The sequence below is a fragment of the Rhineura floridana genome, chromosome 4, assembly GCF_030035675.1.
Source record: "Rhineura floridana isolate rRhiFlo1 chromosome 4, rRhiFlo1.hap2, whole genome shotgun sequence".
NCBI classification, from domain to species: domain Eukaryota; kingdom Metazoa; phylum Chordata; class Lepidosauria; order Squamata; family Rhineuridae; genus Rhineura; species Rhineura floridana.
The window spans coordinates 182,117,231-182,138,123 of record NC_084483.1 but is presented as its reverse complement, the minus strand read 5'-3'; the positions used below and the strand labels follow the sequence as shown (position 1 = coordinate 182,138,123).

At 38.5% G+C, this 20,893-nt stretch overlaps 1 protein-coding gene across 3 annotated transcripts in view; it reads right to left on the bottom strand.

The window, feature by feature from the left end:
• Positions 1–20,893, bottom strand: part of CAMKMT (calmodulin-lysine N-methyltransferase) — a 455,076-nt gene that overhangs the window by 28,116 nt on the left and 406,067 nt on the right. For 2 of the 3 annotated variants that reach the window (XM_061625416.1, XM_061625417.1), the window contains exons 5-8: positions 19,424–19,478; positions 18,294–18,357; positions 12,458–12,524; positions 549–623 (exon numbers count right to left, since the gene is read on the bottom strand). In XM_061625416.1, coding sequence (XP_061481400.1) covers positions 549–623; positions 12,458–12,524; positions 18,294–18,357; positions 19,424–19,478 — 261 coding nt within the window. The remainder of the gene's footprint in view (positions 1–548; positions 624–12,457; positions 12,525–18,293; positions 18,358–19,423; positions 19,479–20,893) is intronic. The other variant, XM_061625418.1, reaches the window with a different exon arrangement.

Genomic DNA, 20,893 nt, shown 5'->3' with positions numbered 1-20,893 from the left:
TTCTCTTTATTACAATTAATTTGCTATTAATTCAAACATCTCAGTATCACTTAGATGATGCATATTATTATTTTTGTTTGGCAGATTTAAGAAATGGGGGGAAAATATCCCCCAAAGATTTACTGGGGAGCACAGACTATATATCCTCTTATATCAATAGTCAGATCTTTCCTAAGAAGTAAGCTAATTGAGCTGTTTGTGTTGATAAACTCCCTTTTCTCCAGACTGTTCCTCACTGAGCCATAATTATTTGCAATTTGCCTAAGTCGTCCATTTACTGATACGTCAAGCATGAAACAGAGGCAATTCCAGAAAATGGAAATGCTTCTCAAAATCAATCTTTGGGAAATAATGTGGTAGAAGTTACTGTGTGATAGAAGACTACCTTATAAATGTCACATGGAGATGAATATTAATTTGTTGAGGTTAAGGTGGCTTTGTGCTTCATTTGTTGACTTTGCTTAGCCATCAGCAAGCAGCAGAGTACAATTACTCCAGCAAAGCTATTTTTTCCCCTAACATGAGTTTTATGATTTTTATGTACTTACCAGTCAGCACACATAACAATGTCAAAATGTCCTTCCAGTTGAGAGACATCTGTCTCATTATCCCATCGTAAAATGCTAGAGAGAGAAAGAAAAGATTTTTAAAATTAGACTTGTGTGTTTTCATCTTCAGCAATTTTTTTTATTGAAAAAGAAAAGCATTTTCACTTTTTGGTACAGGATGTGAAGAATTATTTTGTTAAAAGTACATACAGATAATTATACAAAGTATTGATAAAGAAATACTGATGACTATATTCCTTCAAGGTTTTGATCTTGAAACAAGAGAATTATATCTTTATATAGTCAAAGGCAACTAAAATGTTCTATATTGTATATTAACAACTAAAACATTTGATAGACTTATAGGTTTCATCTCTGTACTCCTGTATATTAATTGAAAAGGAATATAGTGGTATCGAGTGTGGCTTATTGAACGGAAATACACTTTTACAAACTGAAAAAGCATAGCTTCCTCTACTTTCTGTTACATCCGACAGGCAAGTCAGCTGAGTTTCTCACCGATGAAGTGACTATATCTTTATGCTTGTGGGAAGGAGTGGAAGAGTGTAAGAATGCTCAGGCTTCACTTCTGTGCCAACTATCTTGGCACTTACAATTTTAAAACACACCATTCCTGACACTGTTTGCTGTATATTAATTAATTCTAAGATTTGTAATATTAGCAAATGAAAGATTTTTAGTATTTTGTTTCCAAATAAAAAAACCAGATGTAATGAATATCAAAGAGCATGCAGTGGACTCAGCTGAAATAAGTTCAATGGCACTTTCTCTATATTATTAGTAAGCTTAGCAGCGCAACATAAATTTCTTCTCCTCACACAATCTGTACTTTTGTTTCCATTGTCTGACTCATTCTCAAAGTTGGTAACTTTTGTTCCACTTTCAATCAGGGGGATGCATAAACAGAACGCAGGGATGTATTTGTCAGTTTGTATGTGTTTATTGCTGTTTTGTGACTATTCATTTTTTGTTGGCAACAAGCTAGTCCTTGTTAAAAGTTGTCTGCATAAGTCATACATTTATATTGATGATTTACTTATAATATTCTTTGGTGGTGAGTATAGTTCTTATTGTCCAGCAATGTGTATCATATACATGGAAGACAAAAAGTATCACGTATAGTCTTTGAAAACAGTGGAACCAATATATATCACATCACATGTATTACACATACATATTTCCAAGTACGTGTATAAAGGTGTAGAATGTAAATATGAAAAAAGGAAATCTGATTGACTACTAATATTTACAATTGCATAGAATATCTGTCTAACAAAGCAAAAGTCATTCGACAATTTTCCTTTTGTGGAATGTACTATGTCAATCCAAGGGAGAAAAACAGTAGATTAATTTAATCACCTCTCTCTCTCTCTCTCTCTCTCTCTCTCTCTCTCACACACACACACACACACACACTCCTGCCCCAACACACACACTCCCTCACCCCCATTTAAACTATAAACAGGGTGCAAATTTTAGAAATCTAGGTGGCTTTGCAAACTGGCACTTTCAGTGCTCAGCATGCATCCACTAGTGAAAAGTGACAAAGGAGAGTTCTCACTCTCAGCTGCTGGCTGCCTGCTGGCTACTGGCAGCTTTTCCAACCCTGTTTCCGTGGAAACTTAGGTTACAACAGTGAAAATTAGGTAAAGGTAAGTTGGTGGGGTTGTTAGCTCTCATTTGATGATTTTTTAAATTTTAGAATGCTGAAACAGCAATGGCAGCTGGCAGTTGAGTTGCTAGCTTCAAAGGCCATCACTAGTCCATTCCACTGAAAGAGATCCCATGAAGATAAATAAGGACCTTAAAAACCACATTTTATGAGGTAGGGCAGTATATTATTATTATTATTATTACTACTACTGCTCCTCCTCCTCCTGATTATTAGCTGAAGATAGGTAGGTAACTCTAACATCACCAGTTTCCTTGTGAGTGCTTGTTGATTCTTATGCCTGTTCCTGGTTAAACGAAGTACAGCATATGATTTATTTAATTTCAAATGTATACACTCTTCTTTATCTTTGTAATAACAGAGTGGTTTACAAAATGCAAACAAAATACAATAAGATAAAATGCATATTGAAACATTAAATCACTGTAAAATGCCACCCATTGTAGTCAGCAAAGCTGGGAGTTATCCCAAGCTGGAAACTAGTAGCCAGGAAACACCTCGAGAAACAGCTATGTCTTAAGCAGGCATCAAAAACTCATCACAGTTGGGCCTGCCTTATTTCTGAGGGTAGGAAGTGCCATAGAGCAGGTGCCACCACAGAAAAAGCCCTTCCCTGGGTTACTACATAGTGTCTCTCAGGTAATGGTGGCACCACCAGGGCAGCCTTCTCAGATTATCTTAGCTGGGGATATTCAGTGGGGTGCCTGCAGGCACTGCAATGCCCTCAGACACCCTCCTTTATTTATTTTTTAATTTGGACAATTTGTATACCACTTGTATTTAAACAAAATTATAAGTGACACTCTCCCAGCCCCCCCCCCGCCGCTCCCAATTTTTATTTTTGTTGAGGATTTGGGGCTTTTTATTGCTTGGTTAGAAGATGCCTTTGCAGGGGTTGTCCTACTTTTTTTGTCTCTGTTTTATTTCTTCTTTAGGAGGTGCCGTGCTTTGTCTGCATTTTTGTTTTTGTTTGGAGGTGTGTGTGTGTTCTGAGCATAGTCATTTTTTCTTCCGTAAAATGGGTGTTTTGTGGTACCCATAACAGTTTCTTAGATTTCCAAATGTGCCCTGAAATGGTTAGCAAGCTATGATCTTAGCAAGCAGGCAATTCTGTATGGGAACAGTCAGGCTCCATGTTGTGTAGCACTTTATATATCAATAAGAGCACCTTACATTTGGCTTGATAAGAAATTGGAATATTTATTTATTTATTTATTATTTGATTTATATCATGCCCTTCCTCCCAGCAGGAACCCAGTATATCTAAACATGTCACTGAGATCTCTATTTTGAGAATAATTAAATCACATGTCACACTACAAAACCAAGATCTAAAATATTTGAATCAAATATTTAAAATTAAGTTATTATTTTGATCCATTATTTTCCAGAAATTCCACAACCCACCCTCCCAATCCTAATCTACAAATATATTGGCTCAAAAGGCACTTAGGGTTTTATTGGTTTTGAATAAATCTCTCTCTGCTCCCTTCTATTGGCTACTTTTCTATTACATCCCTTCTCAACCAGAAAGGACAGGACTACTCAGGCTATGAAAGATTGGAATCAGATCTGGGGGAGGGGGGGAAGGAATAATTCATATTGCCAATATCCTCAGCCTGTTTTCTTGATGGAATCACCAGATCCAATGCACATATGTTTTATGTTCACCGCCCAGAGAGCTATTGCTAGTCGGGCGGTATATAAATTTAATAAATAAAATAAAATAAATAAATAATGAAGTGCTATTGTTCTTGAGAGTTCATTTGAAATCCCTTCAAGTTCTGTACCAGATCGAAATGAATAGATCAAGCCAGAAAGACTCTTACTGATGACAGTATGGAGCTAATGCTTTGAAAAGAAATACTTGGAGAATAAAATTTAGTTACTTTGATTTTAGCTGTAACCTTCCATATCCTGAACTCTTGTATCAGGTGAGAAGGCTAACATATGCATATTTTACTTGTTCCACCTTCTGGTAGAACAACACTCTCTCTCTTAGCTGTTACCATTGAAGAATAAACAAACTCTTCAGCATAAGGCAGATCCAAGAAAGCTTCCCTGGTGGCAATTTAGGGTGGATCAGGTAGAACAAAGGCCCTCTCTGTTAACCCAGTGCCCTTAAATCACTTTCCAATATGCAGAAATAGTGCCTTGTACAGTCCTTGCTATGTATAATTCCTGGCTACAGTGAAGGATCACACAATGAATTCCGTGTACATGGAACTTTAGCATGTAAGGTAGATGGCTAGGCTAAAACCATTCTCTCTGACACGTTAGCTTTTCATGTGCAAGGACTGGAGATCAGTGGCAGAGCACATGTTTTGCAGGCAAAAGGTCCCCTGGTTCAATCCCTAACATCTCCAGATAGAAGGATGAGGTAACAGCTGATGGGAAAGACTTCAACTCAAGACCCTGGAAAGTTGCTTCCTGTCAAGATTAGAGATAATACTGGGACACAGGAAACAGGCTTACACCAGATCAGACTGTTGGTCCATCTAGCTCAGTTTCATCTATGTGAGTCTGCACACATCAGGTTGGAAGACAGTTCAAAAGAGGTTCAAGAGACATTCCCAGCCACTACATTAGCAGAAGGAGACATCAATTCAGTAAGAACATGGGAAGCTGCCTTATATCATCAGACCATTCGTCCATCTGTTTAAATATTGCCTGCACTGATTAGCAATGACTCTCTGGGATTATGGAGCGGCATACAAATGCCATAAATCGGGTGGGAAACCTCAGGCCCAAGTGCTAAATACAGTCATCCAGGCCTCTCTGTCTGGCCCTCTGGACTCTTCCCAGGCCACCCCCTTCACTAGCTTTCCTTCATACTTTCTGAATATTTTTGCCTAGATGGAATGTGTCCGTCAATTCTGATCATGCCTCTTGATTGCTTGTGTGAAGGCTTCTTCTACTTTTTCCCCTGGCCCTGCTATCACTGGCATGTGGCCCCTGGAAGGTTGCCAGATGGAGCCCCTGCCATAAAAAAAATAAAATGAAGACTGCAATTCACAGAGCTGGTATCCTTTTGAGGGGCAAAACAGCACAAACAATGTAACTACCATATACGTCATGAGCAAACTGGTGGAAAAATGGACTGCCTTCAAGTCGATTCCAACTTATGGCGACCCTATGAATAGGGTTTTCATGGTAAGCAGAATTCAGAGGTGGTTTACCATTGCTTTCCACTGAGGCTGAGAGGCAGTGACTGGCCCAAGGACACCCAGTGTGCTTCATGGCTGTGTGGGGATTCAAACCCTGGTCTCCCAGGTCGTAGTCCAGCACCTTCTAAGACACAAAAGACAGACCCAGGCCAAGATAATCCATGATTGGATTTTACAGGGTTACTGTGCTGGGGATCTCTTCTAGCATGCGAACACCCCACATCTGGGGGTTTTTTGGACCACCATCTCTATCGCCAAGTGGAAGAAATTCTAGGATTGTAGGAAGCTGCTTGTTAGACTACTGGTCCATCTAGTTCAAAGCTGTCTATACTGTCTGGCAGTTGCTCTCCAGAGATGTCAGGGATCAAACCTGGGGTCTTTTGCATGCAAACCATGTGCTCTACCACTGAGCAACAGCCCTTTCTGTTAGGAACATAGAAAAATGCTTTATACTGAGTCAGGCCAATGGGCCATCTAGCTAAGTATTGTCTACACTGACCAACTGCAGCTTTCCATGATTTCAAACAATTCAAACTTTTCATGATTTCAAACAACAAAGGGGACAATTCCCAACCCACCTTAGAGCTACCAAGAATTGAACATGGGTCCTTTTGTATGCACAGCAGATGTTCTACCACTTTTGATGTGGTTCTACCACTTCTGATGTGGTTGCATATATGGACAGTCATACATTATATATAATTAGTATGGTATCCATTTTTCTCCAGGTGCTTTGAAATTTGAAGTGTCATTACTGCAGATATTTAGTTATCATTACCAAGGAATTTTTAAGGAATCCAGCAGTAGACTAAAAAGAGGGAAATATTGCAATTCTCTGAGGATAAATGGATTAGCTGAATAATTTTTATCAGGTACAGTTTTGTGCTTTGTTTACAGTTAGGGGGTCTGCTGCTTTCTTTGACCTTGATATCTGCAGCTGGTTTACAACCAGTGCTAGTGGAAAACTGTTCAGTCTCAGATGCTCTGATTACTGTGTTTTAGCTGCCAAACTCCATGGACAATATTCAAGTCATCATGGGTCACTTTGCTACTGGAAATCCCACAGTGATGACAAATTTCTGATAGAGTTGTGAAACTAGCTTGTCTTTTGAAAAGGTCACAGTGAAGGCCTTCGGGAAAAGATGAGACAAAAGTGGCTGTGAAACTGTAAATGCAACTTCTTTACATTTTCATGAATCAAGCACAATGTATGGTCATTAACAGCGGGCAGTTCCATCATAGGTGTTTTGAGAGGCCACAACAGAATTCTACATAACAGAATTCCTTTAACAAGTATAGGGAACTGATGGATACCATCCAAAATTTTAATCAGTGACGGGATGGAGGGAATCCTTACCAAAGTTGCAAATGACATAAAACTGAGAGGGAGAGCTAATATCTCATAATGTAAGAATACAATTATAATTGACCACAACTGGATAAAATGGACAACTGCGCCTAAACTAACAAAAACAAAATGCATTAGTGCAAAAGACACAAAAGAAAATGCATCAGTGACAAATACAAAGTTCTGTGTTTGGGTTAATCATCATAAAATGCACAGGTATAGGATGGGGGATACCTGTTTGGTTGTACATGTAAAAAATATCTTGAGATTGTAGTCAATCACAAGCTGAACACCACTCAGCTGTGTTTAGCTGCAAAAAAGGCAAATGTAATTTTAGGCTGCATTAATAAACCTAGGTTCCAAAACTTGGGAAACTGCACTAGCCAGACCTCATCTGGGTGTTCTGGGTGCCATGCTATAAGAAGTATGTAGACAAATTAGAACAGGTTCAGAGAAGGGAACAAAAACGGTCAACAGTATGGAAAACAAGTCCTACGAGGAAAAGGAATGGTACTGTTTAGCCTGGAAAGAGAAGAATGAAGTAGGACATGATAGCCACACTCTTCAAATACCTGAAGGGCTGCAACTTAGAAGATGGCAAAGACTTGTCTTCTGCTGCCCTACATCAAATGGGCTTATTAGAAGAAACCACTTCATGGTAAGAGTAATTTGATTATGGAACCAACTACCTAGTGGAGTGGTGAGCTCTTCACTGCTGGAAGTCTTGGAAAGGACATCTTTTGGGATTGCTCAGGTTCTGGATTTCCTGCATCGTGCAAGTGCTTGGACCAGATCAGGGGTGGGAAACCTATGGCTCTTCAGATGCTGTTGAACTCCAATTCCCATCAGCCTCAGACAGCATGGGCAATAGGCAGGGATGATGAGAGTTGTAGTCCAACAACATCTGGAGGGCCACAGCTTCCCCACCTCAGAACTAGATGGGCTACAAGGACCCCTCCAACTCTATAAAATGTCAATTACAGCCACCAATACCATAATGGTGGTCTGGTGATGGCAACAGGACTTGATAATATATTTTCTAAGAAACTCTTTGTCAGCTCCCAGCTGGATCAAGTGTGGGCACTGGGAGAGTGCTTGGCTTGTCAATGGCTGATAATTGCTCTACAGCTGATCCCACTGATCCAGAGGACTGCAGGAACCACTTGGTGTGACAGGTCACAGCTGAGCCCAATGAAGGCTTAGCTGATGGAAAAGGGCAAAAGGACGTACGGGGGGGGTGGCGGAAGAGAAGGGAGGAAGGCAACCTCCATGCCAACAGCCACAGCAACCACAGCCACCTTGGCAGCCACCGCCTTTGCAAGACCAGCAATCTCAGACTGAGCTGAGGCTGTGCCAGAAGGGGAGGAGGTGGAGGTTGTTGGAGCATCCCCAGAGGTGGCTGGCTGGGTGTCTCCTATGGGAGGGGAAGAACCTACTGGGGTACTAGCCACAGGGGGGTGGGGGATGCAAAGGAGCCTCCTGGGAGTGGCACGGGGATGACTTGCTAGGCAGCTTGAGACACTATGAGAGTAGCTGTGCTTTCCCCTTGGACAAAGAAGGATAACAGAACCTCCTACACAGAGAGAGGGGAGTCCAGTTCCAACCAGGAAGAGTGGGAGGAGCAGGACTGGAGAGAAGAGAGAGAAAGAGAAGGCAAGAGCGGTAAAGTGCCTGCTTGAAGCAAGAAACAGAGCATGGGCAGCAGCAACAGAAGCCTCCAGAACAACCTCAGAGGAGACCCTGTGGCTGGGGGCAGGGGCCAGCAGGGTTCTCCTGGAGGCAGTCATAAGAGTGCATGGGGGTGAGGGCCCTACTCCTCTCATGCACATAGATAATACTGATAGAGGAGCCAACCCTCTGAAATTGGCCCACAGGTGCTCCTTACCCTGAGGAAAGAGTGAGAGGTATCCTGGGCTTCCTCATAGAAAGAGTGGAAAAAGAGCCCCACCACAGTGAAGATAACTGGAGGGCGTAGGGAGAAGGTGCAGCACATGATGTAACCTGTGGCTGAGTAAAATGTGAAAGGAGCATAATTGGCTGGCCTCTCTCTTATATTTTGTATGAGATGTATGGACCAAAACTGTTTTGATGCACTCTATCCACCTGAGCCTTTCACATACATAGACATGTGTTTTGCAGATATTCAACAGAAAACATAGAAGAATAACCTAAACAGGAACCTTGAAATTTTGGGAATAACAAGTCACTGTTGAGCCTGTTCCTCTAATGTACCACATCTCTCCTAGCAAAAGTGTGAGAACAACAGAACTACCAAAAATTTGGTAGGGGGAGCAGGCACCACTGACTGCAGCAACCTTACATTGGTTCCACTTACAGAGGAGAAATCCAATGGTCTATCTACCAAACCTTTTGGGGCATAGAGCTCAATTCTGCAGCAGACTACATGCATCTTAGAGGTACAAATATCTGCAATGGTGATTTTAAACCTAGCCAAGGCCTAGGTTTCAAAGGAACTATTACCTGTTAGTAAGAACATTCACCAATTGAAAGTCCTGCTTAAACGTATTTGGTTGGAAATGGCTCCCGTTAATTTTAGTAGAAATTACTTGCTAGTAAATATGTTTCAGGTGGAGACATTATACAGTGATACAAAACGAAATTAATGGAATGGGAAAAAGGAAAGTGTTAGTCAAAATTTATATGGATATTTGCAGAACTGTAACTTTTATCATAATATATAGTATGCTATAAATGGTTTTTATTGTTATGAAAATATATGAATGGGAATCTATAGGTACCAAACTGAGAAGACTAATATGCTCTGTACTGCAGTGGAACACTGTACTTCTTTCTGTAATTAAATTATTTTATGCAGAGTAGGGAGAAAATGCTATTGCACTCAGTAAGTTAAACACTTGACATTTTAATCACAAAAAATGCAACATTTTAGAAATCTAGATATGTTTATTAATTAGTGATTATTAACACCCAGTAAACAACATTATGTCTTGCAAAAACACAATCTTTCTTCACAGCATGGAGCTGAAATCTATTATTCACTGATTCCATATGCTGAAATTCACTCAAATGATCACAAATGACCTTAAACATTAGATAAATGTAAATGAGGACATTGTTGAAAATGTGCTTTTGATTGATATCTAAAAGACCAGGTTGGAAATCTTAACAAGGGGCGAAGTCCCGCACACGCTACACGGCTATTTGAAACCTACATATGGGTGCACATGAAACAAAACGGGTTGCTCACAATGAGCTGAAATCTGAGGTGTTTAGGATCTGGAGAAAACCATTCATTTTTGATGTTGGGAACCTGAAATAATATGCATGTTTTATTGTGTTGAGTACACATGATAAAAAGGGGGGATTATTTTAAGCAATGGTTTTGCCTCCAGGTTGAAACTAAAATATCAGGTAATTGTCCATACTTTTACAAGACCTATACATCATTACTTTTGGTCTATTCTGTTTAGACCTCAAACCTCAAACTTCAGAGCAGGCTGCAACTGGCCTTCATTTAGATTGGAATCTAAACCCTCACAAAATCCAGCCATTTGCAAATACAGAATGATATGCTATTTGGTAAAACCATGCAGCTGTCAGAGTCAGGACCAAGATATGGGCACTCTGTCAAATATCATTGGGGCAACTTATTACATATAAAAGCACTAGCTTCTTAACAAATTCTTAGCAACTCTCCAATGGCTCTGGGCACTGGTTCAAAATGCTCCCTTTTAGTGAAGTGTACTAAATTGAGAGAATATAATAAAATCCAGATTTGCCGTTTGCTATTTCAGTCATAAACACAGAACTGAGCTGGCCTGGTTTCATGTCACTGAAGCTTCTTGACACTTACTTGATCAGGTCTATGAAGTAGTCCTGTCCATTGTTTCACTTTGCCAGGGCAAGCCTAACCAGCAAAAATAGGAGCACAGGAACCTGCTTTATACCAAGTAAGAACAATGGTCCATCTACTCAGTATTGTTTACTACACAGAGTAGTAGGAATCGTTTACAGCTGTAAATGGAAAAGCCAGGAATTGAGCCTGGGACCTTTGGTGTGTGAACTATGTGGTCTGTTACTGAGCTGCAGCCCTGCCCTCAAATAAGACAAAGCAAAGCAAAAATTATTTCCCAGCCTCAAATATGATGCCTTTGAAAGAAGCCTTTGAGGCTCACTTGCAGCCTTTGATAGAAACCTAGGATTATCTGTTGATAGTTCAGTAACAGCACATACGCTGCATTCATAAGGTCCCAGATTCAATCACTAGCATCTCTACTTAAAATGAGCTACAGGTAGCAAGGCTCAGGTACAGCTTTGCCTACGACTTCGAAGCGCTACTCTTGGTAAGAACAGCCAATACTGGCCTGGATTTACAATAATTTAAGTCAGTATAAGGCAGCTTCATACATTAATTGATTTCCTAAGCAAATACTCATTATGGTATAAGGGCAATCCACCCAGCATTCTGTCTCTGACTATAACAGTTTCTGATAAAAAAAAACTACACCAAGTTTGTGGTGAATCACTGAGTAGTGTCTGTTAAATGCATACTGTAGGACTTCAGATGATTAGTTCATCTGTCTTCACATATCCATCAACAGAGTCCTGCTAAGTAAAGTGACTTGATTACGGCCAACAGCGGTGTAGTAGACAGAGAAGTTCAGGTGCAGGACTTTTTTCACTGCAGGAGTGATTATGTCATCTGCTGGAGCACCAGGGTAATTGATGAATCCTCCTTACTTTGACAAGTGAATGAGGTGATGATAAGGATTTCAAGTTTTTGTGACAGATTAGCATAGTCAGAGAATGAGGGAAATAAACAAGTAGAGCTGAATGCTTCATAGGACCATAGGAAGCTGTCTTATACTGGATCAGACCATTCAGTCAGTTGATCCACCTCAGTATTGTCCATGCTAACTGACAGTAACTTGCCAGGATTTCAGATGCAGGTCTCTCCCAGCCTTACCTGGAAATGCCAGGGACTGAACCTGGAACATTCTGCATGCAAAGCACATGCTATAGCACTGAACTATGGCCCTTCTTCTTTTTTCTTTGGTGGGGTTCCTACTTCATGCAAGCAATTTAAATGGTAACATAAGACTGCATGCATTTCTAATGAAAAGCTAAGGATTGCATTTCAACTGGTTGAAGGCCTTTTGTTGAAGCTCAATGTGCTTTATAAACGAAGCCTATGCAGTCAGAAATAAGCACAACTGAGTTCAATGGACCTTACTCCCAGAAAACTATGCATAGGAATGTAGTCATGCTTGTCTTAATAAATCATATATTATGCTACTCTTTGGTGTGATATCTGTAGGTGTGTCTGTGTTTACTAATGGTTCAACACAGAAGCTTTTATTTGTGGACTCTCCTCAGGGGCATGTTTATGGGAGCTTTCATGATGAGTCCCTGCATTCAAAATTTACTACTGCACCACTGATGGCCAAGATTAAAAAATACATTTTTGCATGCAGCTAAAGGCAGATGGTGTGTAAAGATTAAAAAGTCTTAACAATCAAAGCAATACAATTTTCAGAACTTTTTTAAAAAGCAGCATAGATTATTTTTTTATATCTCTTCCCAATATATTATTGATTGCAAGTGAGAGCCAAGCACAAGTTTGAAACTGAGGTAGCTCTTCATTCTCATCCCACTTTCACTTAAGAAGGGTGAACTTTCATACAGAAACAATGTAGAAGAAACATAAGAAGAATCTTACCAGCTTGAGACTGCTTGGGCTCTAAGCACTCCTGTATTTTGGTTTCTTCTGATTATGTCACTTACATCTATAACACACATGTTAAGAATCATCCATAAAATAAAAATGACTAATCAAAAATTACCCATTCCTGGCAAATTTTCTGATAGTTTCTGCAACAACAGTCATTATTATATATATTGTGTGCACGCACACACACATACACACACAGGCTGTCATTAGGCCCCATCTGTACTATACATTTAAAGCAGTATCATACCACTTTAACCAGTCATGATGTCCCCCAAAGAATCATGGGAACTGTGGTTTGTTAAGGGTGTGGAGAATTGTTAGGAGACCCCTATTCCCCTCACAGCACTACAGCTCCCAGAGTTTCCTGGGAAAAGGGATTGTTAATTAGTAAAGAAGGGGAGTGTGTTTTACATGCTGAAACTGCTATTATCTCTGTCAAGAGAATGAAAAGGCTGTAATTTTTGAGTACACATATATGGAAGTAAGCTCTGCAAAAATCAACAGAGCTTTCTTCTATCTAATAAGTTTAAGCTCAGAATGTATTCTTAATTATGGAGAATACTACTGAAACTGCAGGTATCTGAAGACAAATCATGTGGACATTTGGATGTGACATGTCAAATATGCCATGCGCTTACAACAACATTTATGGGATCTTGGTGCACTTTGCCGTCTAAAAAGGTGTAAGTCACTGTCAGGCCAATTTACAAATCATTTAAGTGAATCTAAAATTTATGTCATTCTAGTCCAGTTAAATTTAGTGACAGTATATTAGGATCTCTAACTGTAATGCTTCTAAATTACAGATATGAGAAACTTGTCCCTTTTCCCCTTTGCTTCTCCATTCTGTCAGGTAGCATTCAAATGTGTGAAGCATCTCAGCATTTCCAAACAATGTGTGAGAATATGACTTTCTTGTTTCCCTCCCAATTACACACACACACACACACACACACACACACACACACACACACACACACACACGTGCATTATAGTAATGGGCTAGCAAACACTGACTAGCTATGGTTAGGAATACACATCAGAATGTGCCCCCCCCATTGAAACAGTGCTGACAGACATCCACACTTGAGTGAACATTCAAATGTGCATAAAGCCCCTTCTTCCCCCACCTCTAGCTTGCTGAAGTGTTTGCACACCCCGCCACTGATAATTTTTTCCCCTGATGGAAATAAAATGGATAGAAATAGTCATAAGGAAGAGTCAAAATAATTGGCCACACAAGCGGAACAATGATATTTGCATTAGATAGTAGGATCCCTACCTTAAACAGATACACATAGAAGCCAGTTTACGTCAGTTAAACCTGCCTCTAAACACATGTAATTTGGATTTCAGAAGAAGCCATCCCAAGGCCAAATCATTCTCAGGTATAGATCAGTCTGTCAGCTTCCCCCTTCAAACCATCACTCCTGGCAAACTATTTCCTCTGTACTATTGGAGCAGGCTAATTCAGGTTATCAAAAATTGCCTGTTAGTAGATTTTTGTCCCATCCTTTCTCCTGAAGAAGTCCAGTACCTCAGTCTCCCATTTGGTTGGAACTTTCAATAAAACCCACTTCTGCTTAGAATTACAGTCTAGGCCCGATCAGGATCTGGAAGTAAATACCACCTATTCCAAGAGAACATCCTTCCAAAGATATATACTTTGAATTACCTTAACCACCAGCCTTAAAAAAATGGATACATCATTGACATGCAGAATGGCTTGTACTGAAGTAGCTACAGCAGCATATTGTATGAGGCAAGAGAAGCAAGTCAGCCCTGCTATGTGCTTTGCCATAGTGGCATAGTGACAATGCCAGCGGAGTAGGTTCTTAACATATATTCAGCAGATAGATTTTTGCTGACATGGCTAATTCCATGGAGGATATGATGCTGTTAGGATAATGCCTAGGTGAGTTGCCCCCATTTCCTGTTCTTGCCCTGCCATCCTCAACTGTTTATGAATGAATGAATGAATGAATGAACGAACTGTTTATGTGTCAAATTTAAGGTTTAAGCAATGCTATTATGACACACATAGATTTGTGGCTAATCCCAACATAGTGGTGTATGTTGCCCTGGCGTGGATATAGTAGCCATAGGAGCAGCTTGCAAATCGTGCTAGCAGTGTTTACAAAGAAAAACAGTATTCTGTAATACATTACAGCGGAGAGTAACAGAGGCTCAGAAGCCCATGCTCATGAAGTTCATGAACATAACAGACATTTTTCTGTGTGGAACAAAAGATTACAAACAGTAGAGATAATCTTACGAAAAATGTTGTTGCTTTTTAAAGCTCTCCACACTTTGGATTTGTCTTTTGAAATGTGTCCATGGTATTCTGTATAATGCCATGATCTGAATCATAGAGCAAAAGCATGATTAATCTCATAAGTAACTATGTACTATTTGGTTAATTAAGCAAATAAGCTAATAAAATACTTGAAGTGAGGCCAAATCATATACTTTTTTTTTTTAAAGCTGCCTTCAGTAATTTTGTTTTAGTGGTGGAGTCCTTTATCCAGCTACATACTACACAGCCATACATGCATTTGTTACCAGAACTTCTGCATAGGCAATGTATTTTTACATAGTACAGAAATTCATATTCTACAGCATCCAGACTCAAGCTTTCCATTACAACCTAAACTTTAGAGATCCATACACTATATTACTATATTATAACTACTTTTTCCACATGGACATTGTAATACACTCTAAGCTTGTCTTATGTTTCTACATACCATATTTCAATTCCTAAGTATTGGATAAGAAAAATAAAATAAAATAAAATAAAGAGCACTTTTAAAGAATTCCCACAGCCATTTCTCCTCCTTGAAAGTCCCTGTCAGTGAACATGGAAGTTCTGGACTATATTTACATTTTAAAAATTTTTTTTAAAAAAAACATGCACAGTTTAAATATAGCACATAACTTTCACCATGAAAAAGCAGAAGAGAAAAATACCATTTTAAGATGACAAAACGTTAGTTTTAGTCTGCCATGCAATTACTTACACATTAAATTTAATTTCAGTGCAGATTAGGGGATGCAGCCCTATATAACAGCAGGTTATACCACAATATGGTGTTACAGGTGATTACATGAGCAATGGCAGAGATTTAAATAGAATGCATGCATGTTTGCATGTTGCACAATACCACACAGAAAAACTACAAGTCACCCTAAATGTTACACATTAAGAAGAGAGATTGCTTAAAAACCAAAATAGTTAATACAAGAGCAGGCTTATGTGTTCCTTATATATGATATATTGATTTTGTATTAAGAGAGCACATGCTTTGACATCCCTATAGTAAATGAAATTATTAATCTCACAAATGAATTGACAATAAATCCATCAAAGACTGATAGGATACAATGCACTCAGTGGGTTTTTAAAAAAATAAATAAATAAGTAAATCAAATCCCACCACAATCACCACTAAAGGCAAGACCCCTAGGTATCCTCTGTGAATAATGCTAATAATAGCAACAATAATAAGTATAACAATGTTGATAATATAAAAGTGGATGCTCAGATGCAAAGCACTATTGCCAGGTCGATTTTCAATTACATTTCACTGATGTATTCATTTGTTTCTTAATGTGTTCATCTTCCCCATTAAGAATAATTAGAAGACTGCTTAGTGATTTCCTGGCTTCTGACTGCGATTTTCTCTCTTCCTGGGTTGACACCATTTTCACTTTTTAGAAAGATTTTTTGTATATGTATTATAGCATGACTGGCATATAATTTATGTTCCAATGAAATTTAAAAGACAAAGGTAAACTAATTTTAAACAAGGAGAACATTTTAATTTAACAGCTCAACAACAGAGGACAGAACTAAGCACTTTGTAATTCTTCAGTACAGAATAGCCAATATTTGAAACATGTTTGCTTAGGAAAGTTTATAGCTGAGTACAATTCTTTATTCAAGCATCCTGACAATGGTATTGAAAGTTAGTAAAAAAAATGTTTTTAACATCCTGGTAAGTTAATATACTAAAATATTTAATTGGAAATAAGTTCAATTGATTTTTGTGTCATTTCCATATAAGTGTGACATCAATAATATTTTTGTTTACGTTTTGTCCTCAATTGCATTTCAGACATTTTGTCTAAAATGTGTTTGATAATGAATTGTTTCAAAGCAGCATATTTTGACCATGACCAGATAATGTAACTACTTATTTGCTTTGCAAAATCTAAAGGTCCTAAAAATATTTTTAAAGTGCTCTATATCAGTTAACACAACAGATCATTGGATGATACAAAGGACTTCAGCAGTGTAACAAAACTTTATAATATACATGTGAAGTACAGTTAAATCTGTTCGGCGTTTGATGATTCTTCAGGTAATCTAAAAGTGAGTGTAAAATATCATTCAGATTAAATAAGTAATAATATCTCCTGATTTCTAAAAAATATATAAAATCCTCGTGTACATTTTTTCACAGAGTTATGGGAGAAGGTAAAGCACAGTATAACATATAACCATACAGTACACTGCACACAGTAAGACTTGTACATTCTAGGAAGAAAAAAACCAACATGATTTTTCTGGCTAAATGTTATAAGAGGAAGAAGTTTACTCTCCCTCCCACGCACTCCCATTTAAAGCTTTTGTGTGCCACATTTTTAGAGGAAAGGGTAAGTGCCTAGGACAGCCTTCGTCTCTGAATTTTCCAAGAATCTGAACCAGATATAGCTGTCTTGAGGCCCACAAAGAGAACATAGGGTTCTTGAAGTCTGCTTGCTAATATCTTTGCATTACCCTTGCATGTATATTGTAAGCATACATTTTTTCTTTTGTTTTAAAAAAACTTACAACACATTTAAGCAAAATAGCGAAAAAGGGTCTATTTTGTGAACACTAACAAAGAGATTTCTCCCTAACGTCGACATGACAGCATCCCTCCCCCAAAAAGAAGACCCTTAACATGCAAATGCTATTATCACCAAGAACTAAAGCAAACAGATATCTTCCGCATCCCCCTCTCAATTTCGAACAGCCATTAATATTCACTATGGGACTTAGCTCGTGTGCTATTGTAGACACACAGTTAACTGAGAGGGAATAATTTGCAGTCGCATTAAAGTGCAAATTTGTTTACCTGCATATGTACTAATTAGATTAAATAAAAATGTATTTGAATACAATAAAAATATAACTTTACAGAATGAAAGGTAGATATTTGAAAAGCTCATTGTAAAAGAAACGTTGGACAACTGCTAACCAGCTGAGTTTAGTAAGAATGATATTATGTATACGTGTAAATATAAACAAAATGTACAAATTAGTAATATCCAGCTAAGTGATACTCAGAGCAGACCCAGTGAAATAACTGATTTCACTAGATCTGGTCTGAGTATGATTAATGTTAGGTATCACCCTAGATAAATATATGTACAACATATATATTTATGTACAGTTAAAAGTTTAATATCTGAAAGCAAAACCAATGTGAAGTAGACCAGCAAACTGGAATTAATTCTTACATCTCCTCTTACATAATTTTTTTAAATGGAATTTATTTGAATGAAATTTTAATACTTACATAACATGGGATCGATATTTATCATGTTGCTTGATGCTTTCTTTCTAAACATGCACACTTTACAATATACAAGAGAATGTGTTTTTTCTAGAGACCACTATTTAATAACATTATATACTTCTAATTAATTACAGTGGATATGTGTACATATACATATTATTATAGGCACCCCTTGTTGTCTTTTTATATCAATTATTGCTCAGCCAGTGAAAAAGGAACAAACCCAGCAAACCAGCTTTCTATCTGAATAAGGATACTTTTGATGGCCTTTTCATTTCCATCAGTTAACAGAACTTCTTTGACATCTGCAGAAATAGCAACCTGGAATGGGGGGGGGAGGGAAGAGCACAGCAAACAATGAGCAAATATTCTTGTCTGTGTGGAAGTGAAGACAGGAGTGACAAGCCTTCAGTATCATGCTTCCTCACCTATTTCTCTGTAACAGTCTTCAATCTTTTTTCATTTTATGTCTGCATTATTTTAATCATTCAATCAAATCAGTCAATACTTTTATCATTCCATTTGCGGAAGCCTCTATCTTGCTATCATTCTGTTCCGTAATTGCATTGTGACAGCGGATGATGGTATTCTGAGAGGCTTTCATTTGCGGGCTTCTGTTTATCTAGTAGAGCCATCATACGAGGCTGTCACTCTGCCTTTCAGCTTGCTTCTGTCTGACTGCCTGATGCCCTTCATATAACTTTGCATTGCAGGCAGATGGCTTTGTAAGGGTAATTTTTTTGTGAGCTTTGACATGCTCACACATTGGGCTGTAACCTCGACACATTGTGTAAGAACGACAGGTTTGTCAAATGCCAATCAGTGTAACAATATGCTTTTATTTGTAGAGACATAAAAACTTGTCTAATGCACTGCACTGCTACATAATATCTCCTGAATACATGACTCAGAACCCAGAGAATGGTGAATGAAGCTCCTGAATGGCCAATCTAACTCAAAAGAATCTAATTACCGAGAGCTCTGGATCATGTTTGTTGGTGTAATAATGCAGGCAAAACATTAGCAGCTATATCATGGTGCTCCAACTGTGATTCGTCAGGCTATTCCTGTATCTTAGCAAATGGGGGATTATAATCGGAAAGGGGGGGAGCTTCAGTTATGGCAATGAAAGACAGACCGTACGTGGCCTGGAATGTCACAACAAGAGATATTGACTACACTGAGCAAAATGTTTCTACTCATCGAGGCAACCATAAAATCAATATGATACGAAAGCAAGTCAATCTAGAAGGTCTCTGAAGACTCTGCAGCTTGACCGCAGCTTATTCTGTTGACAGTTCTCTGACCCAGTAGTTGGAGGCACTGGAACATTTTTTTCCCTTTTGTTCCTCCCCCTGAATAGGATTGGAATTGAGAAAAGACCTACCATAAGCCCAGCCAAGCATGTCATGCCACCCCCTAGCTCACACACAGCAAGGCCCCTGAAAGAGAGAAAGGAAATGGTAGAACCCACACAAATTAGACGAAAATCGTCAGAGACATATATGTTACAAGAACAAATTGCCATCTGTAGTGAGCGCCGAGGTACCAGGAAGTAGCAGAGGCATGACTGGGCTACCTCATGTCGTTTTGCGTTTTAAAAATAATTATGAAATAGAAAAGTCACAAAGCAGGCAAACCAGTGGGGGTTCCCTCATTAGTGTTCAGTGCAACATTACCACCGCTGAGCTGAAAAAATCCGAGAAGGTTCTTTTTTTCCCCCTTGTCAATGGCACTGTCTTTTAGAACTAAACTAGCTAGAGTAGCAAAAGATAATTGTTAGGAAAGGATAACACTGTTAATTCACATTCATTCCTTCAAAAACAGCTAGACAAGTAAATGAAAGAATTAATATTATTTCTCTCACTTGCTCTTTCTCCCACCCTCGGAGAACTATAGAATGAAATATTTAAAATTTGTAACAGAAACTATAACATTTAAAAATAAAGTACATGTCTTTTATATATATATAAGCCTCTGATTGTCCTGATGTACAACCTATACTCTGGACGCTACTGTAAGGACATAATATGGTGAAACCGATTGGTTCCCCATCAGAAAGGGTGTGAGACAGGAGTGTATTTTATCACCCTATTTGTTTAATCTATATGCAGAACATATCATACGGAAAGTGGGATTGGACCAAGATGAAGGAGGTGTGAAAACTGGAGGGAGAAATATCAATAATTTAAGATATGCAGATGATACCATACTACTAGCAGAAACCAGGAATGATTTGAAACAAATGCTGATGAAAGTTAAAGAGGAAAGCACAAAAGCAGGACTACAGCTGAACGCCAAGAAGACTAAGTAATGACAACAGAAGATTTATGTAGCTTTAAAGTTGACAATGAGGACACTGAACTTGTCAAGGATTATCAATACCTCGGCACAGTCATTAACCAAAATGGAGACAATAGTCAAGAAATCAGAAGAAGGCTAGGACTGGGGAAGGCAGCTATGAGAGAACAAGAAAAGATCCTCAAATGCAAAGATGTATCACTGAACACCAAAGTCAGGATCATTCAGACCATGGTATTTCTGATCTCTGTGTATGGATGTGAAAGTTGAACAGTGAAAAAAGCGGATAATAAAAAAATCAACTCATTTGAAATGTGGTGTTGGAGGAGAGCTTTGCGGATACCATGGACTGCGAAAAAGACAAATAATTGGGTGTGAGAACAAATTAAACCAGAACTGTCACTAGAAGCTAAAATGATGAAACTGAGGTTATCATACTTTGGACACATCATAAGAAGACATGATTCATTAGAAAAGAAAATAATGCTAGAAAAACAGAAGGGAGTAGAAGAAGAGGAAGGCCAAACAAGAGATGGATTGATTCTATAAAGGAAGC